At 62.0% G+C, this 11,523-nt stretch overlaps 3 protein-coding genes across 5 annotated transcripts in view; all 3 read right to left on the bottom strand.

The window, feature by feature from the left end:
* Positions 1-124: 124 nt before the first annotated feature.
* On the bottom strand, positions 125-4,034 carry TMEM82 (transmembrane protein 82). Its single transcript, XM_024554677.3, has 6 exons — positions 3,886-4,034; positions 3,677-3,749; positions 3,316-3,490; positions 2,297-2,714; positions 837-1,030; positions 125-551 (listed from the first exon to the last, which is right to left on the bottom strand). The coding sequence occupies exons 1-6, from the start codon at positions 3,974-3,976 to the stop codon at positions 462-464; spliced, it is 1,041 nt and encodes a 346-aa protein (XP_024410445.2). The 5' UTR covers positions 3,977-4,034; the 3' UTR covers positions 125-461.
* Positions 4,035-4,679: 645 nt separating this feature from the next.
* SLC25A34 (solute carrier family 25 member 34) lies at positions 4,680-8,691 on the bottom strand. Its single transcript, XM_024554709.4, has 5 exons — positions 8,087-8,691; positions 7,370-7,435; positions 7,127-7,279; positions 6,715-6,849; positions 4,680-6,158 (listed from the first exon to the last, which is right to left on the bottom strand). Exons 1-5 carry the CDS (start codon positions 8,504-8,506, stop codon positions 5,976-5,978), a joined length of 957 nt encoding a protein of 318 aa, XP_024410477.2. The 5' UTR covers positions 8,507-8,691; the 3' UTR covers positions 4,680-5,975.
* Positions 8,692-10,116: 1,425 nt separating this feature from the next.
* The window catches only part of PLEKHM2 (pleckstrin homology and RUN domain containing M2), a 36,598-nt gene continuing 35,191 nt past the window's right edge, over positions 10,117-11,523 (bottom strand). For 2 of the 3 annotated variants that reach the window (XM_053920401.2, XM_053920400.2), the window contains one exon: positions 10,900-11,168. In XM_053920401.2, coding sequence (XP_053776376.1) covers positions 11,034-11,168 — 135 coding nt within the window. In that variant the 3' untranslated portion in view covers positions 10,900-11,033. Of the gene's footprint in view, positions 11,191-11,523 lie in introns of all 3 variants that reach the window. The other variant, XM_053920402.2, reaches the window with a different exon arrangement.

The raw sequence follows: 11,523 nt of genomic DNA, 5'->3' as shown, positions 1-11,523 counted from the left end.
ACCCCTCAGCCACCTCAGTGGGACTCCTGACACATATCCCAGAAGGCTGCCAGGCCTCCAGGGCTGTGTGGCCTCAGAAAAGCCCCTTTCTCTATCTGTTTATTCACGATTCTAAGCTCAGGTTGAGAAACACATCTTTATTTTCCATGGAGAGGGCGAGGGAGGCCAGGAAGGGGGAAGCCCCTCTGAGGATGCACCTCTCCCCTACCCCCACCCCGCTGAGGGCGGGTCTAAGGGGGCTGCATGTCTGCTGCCCACCCTGAGGAAAGGAGGATGAAGCCAGTGGCCTCCAGGTGCCCCCACCTTCTGAGAACCCTAGCCTTCCCCTCCATCTCGGGGGCTCCAGCGCCCACCTCAAGCCGACCCTGCCAGTCTGCCTCCAGGCACCGTGCTGGGGGGTCCAGGCCTCCAGATGAGCCTGCATGGGCTTGAGTCGGACTATGAGTCCTCTCTGAGGGGGGTCAGGAGGGAGCCGTCCCCTGGGTCTGGGCAGGTGCTGGGGGCTGGGGCTGGCTTGGAGCTGACATCAAAGGCCTCTGGGATGGAAAGTCCTGAGGGGACATGGGGAGGAAAGGATGGAGGACAACCCCCCCCCCATGCACCATTCTCCAGGGGGACACTTTAGGTCTCCATTTATCCAAGACCACCCTCCCATTCAGGGTTTCCGGGGCATAGGTCAAAGGTTAACACCAGGTAAGAGAGGGGATTCCAGCTCCCTTTGCACCCCATCCTGAAAGAGAATGCCCCAGCTCTTAAACTTGGGCCTGTTGAGGCTCCCATGGCTGTCTGGGGCAAGGCTTCAGGGTCTTGGGGAGGCAAAGGGTAGGGGTACCCACCTGTATCTGGCAAAGGTCAAGCAGAGTGCGGACACCCACCAGGCACCAAAGCTCGCCCAGCAGGGAGATGAGGACACCCAGGAGGTCCAGCCAGCGGCCCACGGTCAGCAGCAGCACAAAGAGGCCACCCATGCGCACCAGCACTGTCTGGACCTGGTTCTGCAGGCCAGGATGGGGGTGCTGCCTCTGCTCCTCTGTGGGGGACACATGCCTCTCACCACCTGCCTGCCACAACCAGTACCCCAAATTGAGGCCAGCTGGGTCAGGGCTGGACCTCCCAGCTCCCCTACTGACCCTCCCCAGTTTGAGCCTTCTCCTCCCAGACAGCCCCTCCCCCTTGCCTCTGGCCCTACCGCCACTTCCAGCATCCCCCAGAGTACCAGGCACTTCTCCCTCCAGGCCTCACTGCCCGCCTGCAAGTCTCACACTGGCGTGCTCCACCTGTCCTGTCCTCAGGACAGAGCAGCCCACCTCCAGCTGCAGGAGTCGGCCTGGCTCCTCCCCTGCAGTTCTGTGTCTGATCCCAGGAAGCCTGTCAACTCTTTCTGCCAAACAGACCCCACCCCACTCTACTGTTCCACCCGGTCATGGCCTCCTGGCTGGGCTCCTGGCCCCTGTTCTTGGCCCTATAACTCAAGTGTCTACTCAACAGTTAATGACCTTCTAAACACATCAATGACATAAAATCACTCTCCTGCTTGTAACCCTCCAGCCCTTCCCACTGCATTTGAGACAAGATCCAAACTCCTTACCCTGCCTGTGAGGTCCTGCTCACTTTGACTGGTGCCTGCTTTCCAGCCTCATCTGGTCCCTGGCTTGTCCCCCTTTGCCCAAACCCCCACCCAGCCATCCCGGTTTCCTTGCTGTTCATCAAGCATGCCAAGCTCATGCCCACCCCAGGGCCTTTGCACCTGCTGCTCTTTGCCCAACCACCTTTCCTTTTCTTGCCATCCTCACTCTGCCCACCCCATCCTCACTCTGCAGCCAGGTGGCTCTTCCTAGAGCCCAATCTGACTGGGTCACCCTCTCCTGTTTAAAACCCTGCAATGGCTTTCCATCGTTCTGCCCAGCGTGGCCCACGGGGACTCTCCATCAGGCCCCTATGTACCTTATCCCCCTCAGCCCTTCTTGGGGTGACAGCTACATGCAGCTGTTCCCAGTTGTTCGAGGCCGCCAGGTTCTCTCCCACCTTTGAACTTGGCATGCAAGGTCGTGTGCCCCATCACATCTCTCAGAGGGCCCTGCTTACCCTTCAAGGTCCAATTCCAGAACTACCTGCTCAGGGCTCCCATTGCACGCTGCACCCTTCTCTGAGCTGCCCCACCCACCATTTGGCCTCTGCCACCATGCCAGACACACTGGGATGACAGGGATGGGGACTATCTTGTCGGCCTCCCCGGGGTCAGAAAACAAGACACAAATGTGTATCGAATGCCAAGGACCCCGACTGTGGCCCTTACCCTGCATGTAGATGACCAGCAGGGTGTAGCAGATGGTGAGCGGCGTCCAGAAGCGCACAGCTTCCGAGGTGGTCAGGAAGTCCTGATTGATGAGGGCCACGGCCGCCAGGTCACCCACACCAAAGGCCACGGCCAGGACGCGGCCCAGAAGCCGGGGGAGGCCATGCGCACTGGCCATCAGGCCCAGGCAAACCCCACAGTAGTGCTGGCTGCTGTGCAGCTCATAGAGGGAGCAGACGTGGTGACGGAGGCGCTGGGTGACTGTGCTAAGCAGTGCGGCCAGCCCGAGGCCCAGCAGCAGGTTCAGAGTGCGGTGAGAGGCGCCCTCCTGCAGGAAGCTCAGGCCGCAGGTCAGCCCGCAGCCCAGCGAGTACTGGCACAGCAGGTACAGCTGCAGCCTCTCGGTGCTCGGGGAACCCTGGCAGGGGCGGGGGCAGAAAAGAGGCTGTGATAATGGGGCTCAGGCCTCCCCTTGCCATTGGGATCCCAAGGGCTGTCATGGTACAAACACTTCAGTCTGCAGGAGTCTGGAGCCTAAAGGAGCCCTGAGGATCTCCCCCCATCAAAGGGAATGTTGCCTTCATGTCAAGCCCTAGAGGGATCATTTCCTGCAGCTTAATTTCATGTGCTTGCTGAAGGGTGGTGGCTCAGAGCCCTGAAGACCTGGGTTCAAAGCCCGACTCTGCTTCTTGTGGGTTGTTGATCACAGACAACAACTCTAAGCCTTAGCTTCGCACCTGTGAAATGAGGGTCACAGGAACCTCAAACCCCAGCAGCTGGGAGGGTAGTGGGATGACGTGCTCCAGCTACCAGCATGCGGGAAGCCCTTGTCTTCCGGGAGCTGCCACTAGCTTCTTCTTGGACTGGGGGCGTGTCTACTCTGGGTAGAGACTTGGCCTTGGGGGTTACAACCCACAACCAGAGGAGACGAGATGCTCCAAGTGGGTCCGGCTTCCTGTGTTCGGGAAACCAGGGCCCAGGCCAGGCAGGGCACACCTACCACCCTCCTGCGGCCTCACCTTGCCCAGGGAGAGCAGCTTGGAGATAGCCCTGAGGGAGAACTCCAGTGCCACCAGGGAGGCCACCCGGTTCCCCACGATGGTCAGGATCAGGGCCAGTCCGGTCAGGTGCACGATGTCCAGAGAAGTCCTCTGGGCCCACAGCCGCTCTTTTTCCAGCCGCCGCTCCGGGTTGCTGTGGGGGGAAAGTGGCTGTAGGCAGAGGGGCAGAACCACCAGCCTGGGCCCTGGCGGGGGTCCCAGGGCCCCCAGCCACACTCCCTGGCCAGACAGCGGTCTCTTGCCCCCAATCCTCCCGCAGAGGCCAGAGTCACAGCTGGGGGCCCAGGGGCCTCCAAGGGGCTGGGAGGTGGGCACTCACCTGGCACAGCCCACGAAGAAGTAAACCTTCAGCAGGTTGTTCAGGACGGAGACTCCGCAGGCCCCGATGAAGCCTGAGGGGTGGAGGGAAAGCAGGGGTGCTTGGTAGGGTTAGGGGAGGGGCAGCCTAGGTGCTGGGAGACCTAGGGTTGGGGTCCACCTGGCACTTCAGGGAGCAGGCCCCAGAGGGCGTGGGGAGGCAGCGCTCACCTTGCAGGAGCGAGTCGAGGAGGAGGCCTGAGCCCCACTGGAGGGAGGAGAGGCCAGGGAGCCAGGAGGTAGGGGACAGCAGGGAGAACATGGCTGTCAACTGCAGCCCCAGCTTGAGCCAGGTCTGCACCGGAGAGCCTGACGTCACAGGGCAAAGGTGTCAGTGGAGGTGAGGCGGGGTGGGAGGGGTCAAAGGCCCAGAGCTGAGAGGGCAGGGAGGAGAGAGACAGGGGCCTTAGCTGCGGGGTGTCCCCGCTCTGGGCAGCAGTGGGTGAAGGGCCTCTCTGGGGTTGGTCTCTCTCTGTCTCTGCTCAAGTCTGGTGCCGCCTTTCTCACCCTCCCTGAGGGCTTGCCACACAGTGGCTTCCTGAATCCCCAGGCTTTGTCTGTCCTCCGTCATGTATTGTCCCCCAGCCTCAGGTCTGAGCTCTGTCCTCTCAGCCCAGGATCTGGAAGGGGCACCTATTCCCCCTTTAGGCTCTCCTCTCAGCCCGAAGACTGGAGAGGTCGCTTACCCCCTTCGCTGCCAGAGGTTGGGATTCAGCCCTGGGCCCCACCCCTCCGTCACAGGGCAGCCTGCCTCCACTCTCCTCTCTGTGTCCACTAGGGGGCAGGCCTCCCCCAGGCCCACGGGGGTGGGGCTGGATAGCCCAGTTCTTCTGGATCCTCCTTTCCCAGTCCAAAGAAGTCAAGGGAGTTTTCACAGGGGGAGGGGAGACTGAGGTGGGGCGCCAAGGTGGTGGGGGCTCAGGGTGGGTGAGACTGAGGCTGCCGGCACAAGGGAGTCATAGCAGTAAACAAAATAGAAAATTTTATTGGTCTGGAGTGTTGGTAAGAGTGCCCCTGGGGGCAGCTTGTCCAAGACAGGGGGTGTTAGCAGGAAGGTGGTTCAGGCTGCTTGACCTGGGCCAGTCCTGCCCCTTCCAGGGACTTGGGTGTCCACCTGTGTAGCACAAAGGGACACACCCATGTGGGGAGCGTGGCTGCAGCTTGGGGAAAGGGCCAGGCTGAAGACACCTAGCTCTGCTACTCACCTTGGGGAAGTCACTTCCCTGCCCTGGCCCCGGTCTCCTCATCTGGACAATGGGTACCTCGGGGGTTCCCTTTCAGGGTTGTTACGAGGGTTGTGCACATGTCCGCAGGGCTGGGCGCCTAGCAAGACCTTAGTAAAGGCCCTTCGTTGGTGTGATGGCCCAAATTGTGTCCCCCGACCCTCCGTCCATGTAATGAAGTCCGAGGCCCCGGTCCCCAGAATGTGACTGAGTTGGAGCCTGGGTCCTTAAAGAGGGGATTAAATGGACATGAGGTCACCAGGGTGGGCCCTAGTCCAATATGACTGGTGTCCTTGTAAGAAGAGGGGATTAGGGCGTAGACACGCACAGAAGGAAGGACACAGAGAAGCTGGCCATCTGCAAGCCAAGGAGAAAGGTCTCAGAAGAAACCTACCCTGCTGACCCTTTAATCTTGGACATCGGCTACCAGAATGGTGAGAAAATACCTTTCTGTTGTTACAGCCGCCTAGTCTGGGGCACTTTGTTACGGCAGCCATGGGCGGCCACCACAGATGGTGACACGCCTCACGGTGCACCTGGGGTCTCCTCACGTGTGCAGTGACCCCTCAGGGACACCAGCCCCCAGGGTCCTGGTCCTTGCCAAGGGCACAGTCCTGGGCTGGGCGGGGCTGAGTTCCAGTCGTGGCTTTGGTCAAAGCGTGGCACCCTCTGCACCTCGGCTTCCTCATCGGTAAAGGAGGATTGCATCACTTCACGCTGCTGTTCCAGGATGAAGTGTGCTGTGCGGGTAAGTGACCCAGCTCACGGTCATGCTCCAGAGCGGTTATTGTAATGATGAGCAAGACTCTGGGACAAGGCAACCCCAGAGAGAGGAGGAAGGGAAGAGAACTTTCTGGAGAACAGAGTGGGTGGTGATTCGGAGCGAGGTGGTGGGTCACAAGGCTGGGTTGACTACAGCTGCCCACGTTCTCTCCAGACCTGTGGCCAGGCCTGGGCCAGTGGCTGGCTCCGAGGTGGCCATTCCCAGCTGGAGTGGGTTAAGGGATGTGTCAGGATGCGGGGGGTGAAGGACGCGACTTAGGTGTCCTGGCGCTGGCCCCGTCTGGCCAGTTTCCGGAGTTCGTCCCAGAAGAGCATGCTGAGGATGGTGTGGGGGCCCAGGCGCAGGTAGGCGGGGCCCAGGCCCTTGTAGAGCGCCAGAGGGCCCTCCTGCCGCCAGATCTTCACCAGGCAGTCTGCGAGGCCCCTGTACAGCTGGCCCTGGGGACAGACACAGGGTGGGTGTCAGTGTGGGGCCGTGGGGCCCTGGCTGGCACAGTAGGGCGGGACTGTAAGGGCTTCTGAGGCACGCCAGAAAAGGCAGCCCCTCCACAAGCCGGGAAAACTACAGAAAGACGTCCCTTTATGTCTCTTCCTTCAGACAGCCAGGGGCTCAGTTTGAGTAGAAGCACGCAGGAGGGTTTCGTGCCTCACTCAGCCTGTGGAGGGCGCCTGCGTGTGTGTGGGCAAGGCCATGGGGCCCGGCCCGGATCCCAGCTCCGGTTCCTCCATCCACGGACCAGCTGGGTGACCTCAGGCAAGTCACTTGAGGTCTCTGAGCCTCCGTTTCCTCACCAGGAAGTTGAAGGTGGTGGTGAGAATAGAATAAAATCCAGCTGTGGGCCTGCTTAGCACGTGCCCGGGACACAGGAGCTCGGCGCTGAAGCTGAATAATACAGCCTGTACGCCACCTGTCTGTGCGTCTCTGGCTGTGCGTGGGGGTTGGGCAGGGTGCTCTCCAGTGCCCTACATTCCCGCCACCCAGTCCCCTGCTCACCCTGCCAGCTCCATCCACGGGCTGATTGTACAGCCGAGTGCTGATCACATCGAAGGGGGTCATGGCTGCAACCACAGCGACACTGCTGATCATGCCTCCGGCCAGGGCCACCAGCCAGCTGTCTTCTGGGAGCCACTGTGGGGATGGGATGGGCTGCTGACCCCTGCAGTTTCCCTCCACCCCCGTCCCACCACCTGGGGGTGGGAAGAGCTGCGGGAAGGGGAGTAGACAAGGCCCCTCTGGCCGTTCCCCACCCCACAATTTCCCCACCCCAAGCTTCAGGGTTCGCTGCTGACCTCCCCACTCCTACTGGGCCCAGGGGTCTTAAGGGGCCCTGTCTGTGACCACCCCTTGGGATTCCCTGTGTGTGAGGGCCCAGCTGGGCGGGGTGCAGGTGTCCCTGGCCCCTCACCTGCCGCTCGTGCACCCAGGCCTTAGCAGAGGTGAAGGTGGCTAGTTGCGCAGCTGAGCCAACTGTGACACGGGGCACAGCCCCACCCACACCACGCCACAGCCCTGCCAGGCCCTGTTGCCGCCAGATGGTCTCTAAGGCGCCTAGGACGCTCTGTGGGGAGAGGGCACAGGGTCACTGAACAGCCCCTGCCAGCCCAGGAGCCCACCCAGCCCAGGGAGCTCTGGGGAATGACAGTCCCACCTGGTGGTGGTGCTGGTGCCCCACAGCCATCGCAGCCACGGTCTGGGCTTGCAGCTGCGTTTTGACCTGTGAGAGCAGAGGTGACAGAGGGCTTAGGACCAGAGCCTTGGAGAGCCTGGCTGAGCTTGTGTGTGGAGGGCACTCTTCCCAGGCGCCCTGGGGCAGACTGCAGCCTGGGCCGGGATGTTCCAGGGAGCAACACACCCAGCATGGGGCCTCCATGAGCCCATCCTGCAGCTTAGGGGGGGGTGTGAAAGAGGGCTGGGGGTAGTCTCCAGAGCTGGCCTGGTCCTGCACCTTGTGTAACCTGGGGCAAGTTGCTTAACCTGTCTGCTTACCTTTGAAAGGCTGTCTTGTGGACTAAGGGAGGTGACAACGGTTATGCCTCCAGCCTAGTACTGGGGCACTGGCTCCATGGAAGTTTTATTCTGGACTTGAAGGAGCCATACAGGTGCCTACTCGGGTTTGAGCCAGCACACCTGCTACACTCTGCACCTACGGTGGCTCAGGACCTGCAGGGCGGGACCCCGGGGAGCGAGGATGGGGCAAGGTCCTGCTGCCCTGGGGCAGATTGCAGCCTGGACAGGGCTGTTCCAGGGAGCAGCCCCACCCAGCCGGCCCCACCCCACCTGCCCACTGAGGCCAGCCGGAGGAAGTTTCAGAGCCCTGGAGGGAGCTGAGTCCCTGGATGGAGGCAGATGGGGACAAGGCACTCACCAGGTAAGCAGGACTCCCCACGAAGGCTCCCAGCGCCCCAGCCACAGCCCCTGCCACCACGGTGCCACCTGGCTGCTGGGTGAGGCCAGCCTGGCAGGCCAGGCTGTAGCAGTAGAAGCGGACACTGTTCATGAGGCCCTGGTAGAGGAGGCTGGCAGCCAGCCCCTTCTGCAGGCCACACAGTCCATCTGCTCTGGCCACAGCAGCTACTGAGGCCATCAAGCCCCGGTAGGGCCGGTGGTAGGTGCCCGGGGCCTGTAGCTCCCCCTGCAGCTGCAGCCGTGTCTTCACCACTTCCAGGGGGTTGGTGAAGATGCAGGCCAGGCAACAGGCTGAGGCTCCCAGCACCAGGTCCACAGCTGGGGCAACTGTTTCCATGTCCTCCGTGCCAGCAGCCAACTGTGCCCGGGTCAGGGGCATGGCACCGGCCCTGGGGTGGTGACGCTTAGTCTGCCTGTACCCCTGAAGGACCACAGGGCTAGGGATCAAGGGATCCTGGGGCCATGTCTAGAGGGCAGGGGTCTGGTGGGACAGGCCTGCAGCTGCCCAGGCGGCTCCTGATCTTTCCACCTGCTCAGCTCAGCTCAGCAGCCAGAGCTGTTGGTGCCTGGGACACACCCCCGCCATGTCTGACCAATCCCAGCTGCCTTTGTTCTCCACACCTCCCTGTGGGGGTGGGCCTAGACCCTGGGATCTGGGGGAAAGGTCACCTAGGACTAGAGGGAGAGATGAGGGGCGGGGAGAAGGTACCAGTCACCAGAGACTCCTCCTCCTGCCCCTCTAATCCCCCTGCCCTCTTTCTGGCCCAGGGGCAAAGGGCTGGTGCTCCTGCCCCACCTTTGGCTCAGCCAGTGATGCTGCAGCTCAGAGCCTGGGCACAGGGCAACTGCCCTGGGAGGCTCTTGGCCTCAGTATGCCCAGGCAACTCAGCAACTGCCCCAATCCCACCTCTGCCACTATGCGTGACACCCCCTTTCCTGGCCTCCGCCTCCGTCTTCGATCTGGCTGCCACAGTCTGTGCTCCCATTGTCCGTGGGAGCAGAGAGGTGGGGGGCTGATCTCGACTCCTAGGCTGTGCTCTGTGACCTGGGCAAATCACTTCCTCTCTGAGCTCCCATACTCCAGCTGTAAACTGGGGATCTCGGGACCCACTTCAGAGCTTCTTTGGAGGATTGGAGATGTGTGAAGAGTGCCCAAGAAAAGGGGGCCATGTCTGCCCTGACTGGGTGCCCCCTGGGTGGGTAGGAGATGGAAAAAATAAGGCTCCTCGTTTCTCAAGGAGTGACCAGTGGCTTTGGTCATTTACCTGGCAAGGACTTGTCCGTCAGCACTACCCTCCTGCCAGTGGGAGCATCTCCTGGGCGTGGCTTTCCGAAGGAGAGCCCCAGGTGTGGAGATGGCCCTTTGTGTCCAGTGAGCAGGGACCTTCCACCCCTGGGCACTGCTGCCGGGCACCAGGTTGCTCCAACTAGGGACTGTACCACCCAGCCCACCTTGGCCTCAGTCCCCAGGCTGCTCTCTCCTGCCACGGCCACCGTGCATCAGGACATGTAGAGCCACCCTGCCCAGAACCCACCTCTTCCCGAGTGTACCCCTTTCCTCCCAGGTGTGAGGCCCTGGAGGTCGTGGTGCTGCACGGCCCCCCAGCCCGGTAGGCTTGGCATCCTCTGGCCAGCCCCCAAGGCAGCAGCTCAACAAAGAGCCTTGGGAACAGCTTGAACTGTTCCGGGTTCATCCAAAGTGGCTGGCATTTCCCCCCAGCGCTGGGGAGACGGGAGGGCCCTGCCCTGGCGGGGGATACCACTGCATGGCAGGAGTTGCTCCCCCCACCCCTCGCCACTGCAGTTAACAGGAGGCAGGGCAAAGGTCGGGCCTGTGCTCCTCCAGATGGCGAGTACCCCGGGCAGGGCTGCAGGGATCTGGTCCCCAGTGTGTGGGGGGCAGCTGATGGCACATTTGTGGAATGAGGATGAAGGGCCAAGGGGCTTGAGAGGAAGGGCTGGAGATCCCCCACCTCCACCCTAGTCAGAAAGGGCCAGTGACAATTCTTGGCAATATAACAGATCTTTTTATTTTAAAAAACAAAACCCAGACCACCTGACTCCTTCCCCCAGAGGGCCCTTGAGAAAGCTCTTGAGCAGGGCCTGGCTCTAGACAAGCAGGAGACAGTCAGGGGGCTCAGACGCGGACGCCGGGCCGGTGGGCTCTGCTCCTCTCCAAGCCCTCTCCCTCCCTGTTGCTCCCGGGGAAAGGAGACAGTCTGAGTCCTGGGTCCTTGGGCACTGCCAGGTAAGGGGGAGGCAGGGCAGGGGCCATGGGCATGCAGGGCCTCCTGGCAGCCAGGGAGGGCCAGTATAGCCCGGCCCTGGCCCCGGCAGGCCGGCAGCAGTGCGCTGGGGGATGGAGCCAGCCAGGAGACATGCACTAAGACCTCCGTGTTCCAGCTTCCCTGCACAGCCAGGTAGATGTCCAACAACGAACAAGGACGGCCGGGCACTCTGGGCCCCCCGGGGCAGCATGAGTCTCAGCGCGGGCCCCTGGCCCAGGAGAGGAAGTGGGGACTCCTGCCCTCCCTGTCCTTCTGCTCCCCTCAGAGTTGATGTTATTCTCATTGCCATCCTGAAGAGACAGCGTAGGCTGAGGCCAGGGCCCTGGGGAGGCGGCCACATAACCACAGAGCCCATAGGGCTCAGACCTTCTGCCCTCGGCACTGCCCAGCGCCCACCTGCTGGGCGGGATGTCCAGGGCTGTTGAGCACCCACTTGGGATCCCTGGGAGGGACAGACCCTGTCTCAAGCTCCACTCGTTGGTTCTGCAACCCAGGGTGGGAGCGGGCTGAGGGGCGGGGTGGAAGCCTGGCCCCGAGCCACACGCTGACTCGGCGACGACAGTGCGTACTGCTCTGTGCCTCCCGCTGCTGCCCCGCCAGGGCACCAGCAGCTCTGCCTCAGCACCAGGGGTCCCTGGAGGCTCTGCCGCGGCACAGGCTGTCGCTGCGCTGCCACGCGCTGTGGATGAGGCTCAGGGCATCCTCGAACTTCTTGCTGGAGGCTTCCTGGATGGCCTTGTGGGGGAGGTCCACCTGTGTTGGGGGTGCAGGGAACCTGTGAGGACCAAGGGGACCCTCTGCACCAGGTGTGGCTGGGCCACCTGCTAAACTCCTGCCCTTCAAGGAGGGCTCCAGCTGACAAGGGGGTGATGGCCAGCGCCTCCTCCTTCTGGGGAAGGCCCAGGCTCTCAGTGGGGGCCCCTGCATGGCAGGCCCTGCGCTTCAGTTGGGTCCGCACCTGAGCGTGTCCTGCCTGCCTGGAATGGCTCTCCGCTTCCGCCCCACCAAAGCACTTGATGCATGCTTTTGGATTGGAACCAAGACGGTCAGGGATGGGGTTTCCTGGGTTCCACTTCCAGCTTAGTCTCAGACTTGCTGGAGTAGTCAG

This window comes from Desmodus rotundus, chromosome 3, assembly GCF_022682495.2.
Source record: "Desmodus rotundus isolate HL8 chromosome 3, HLdesRot8A.1, whole genome shotgun sequence".
In the NCBI taxonomy this organism is placed as follows: Eukaryota; Metazoa; Chordata; class Mammalia; order Chiroptera; family Phyllostomidae; genus Desmodus; species Desmodus rotundus.
The sequence above is the reverse complement of the archived record's forward strand: the minus strand, read 5'-3'. Positions and strand labels throughout refer to the sequence as shown.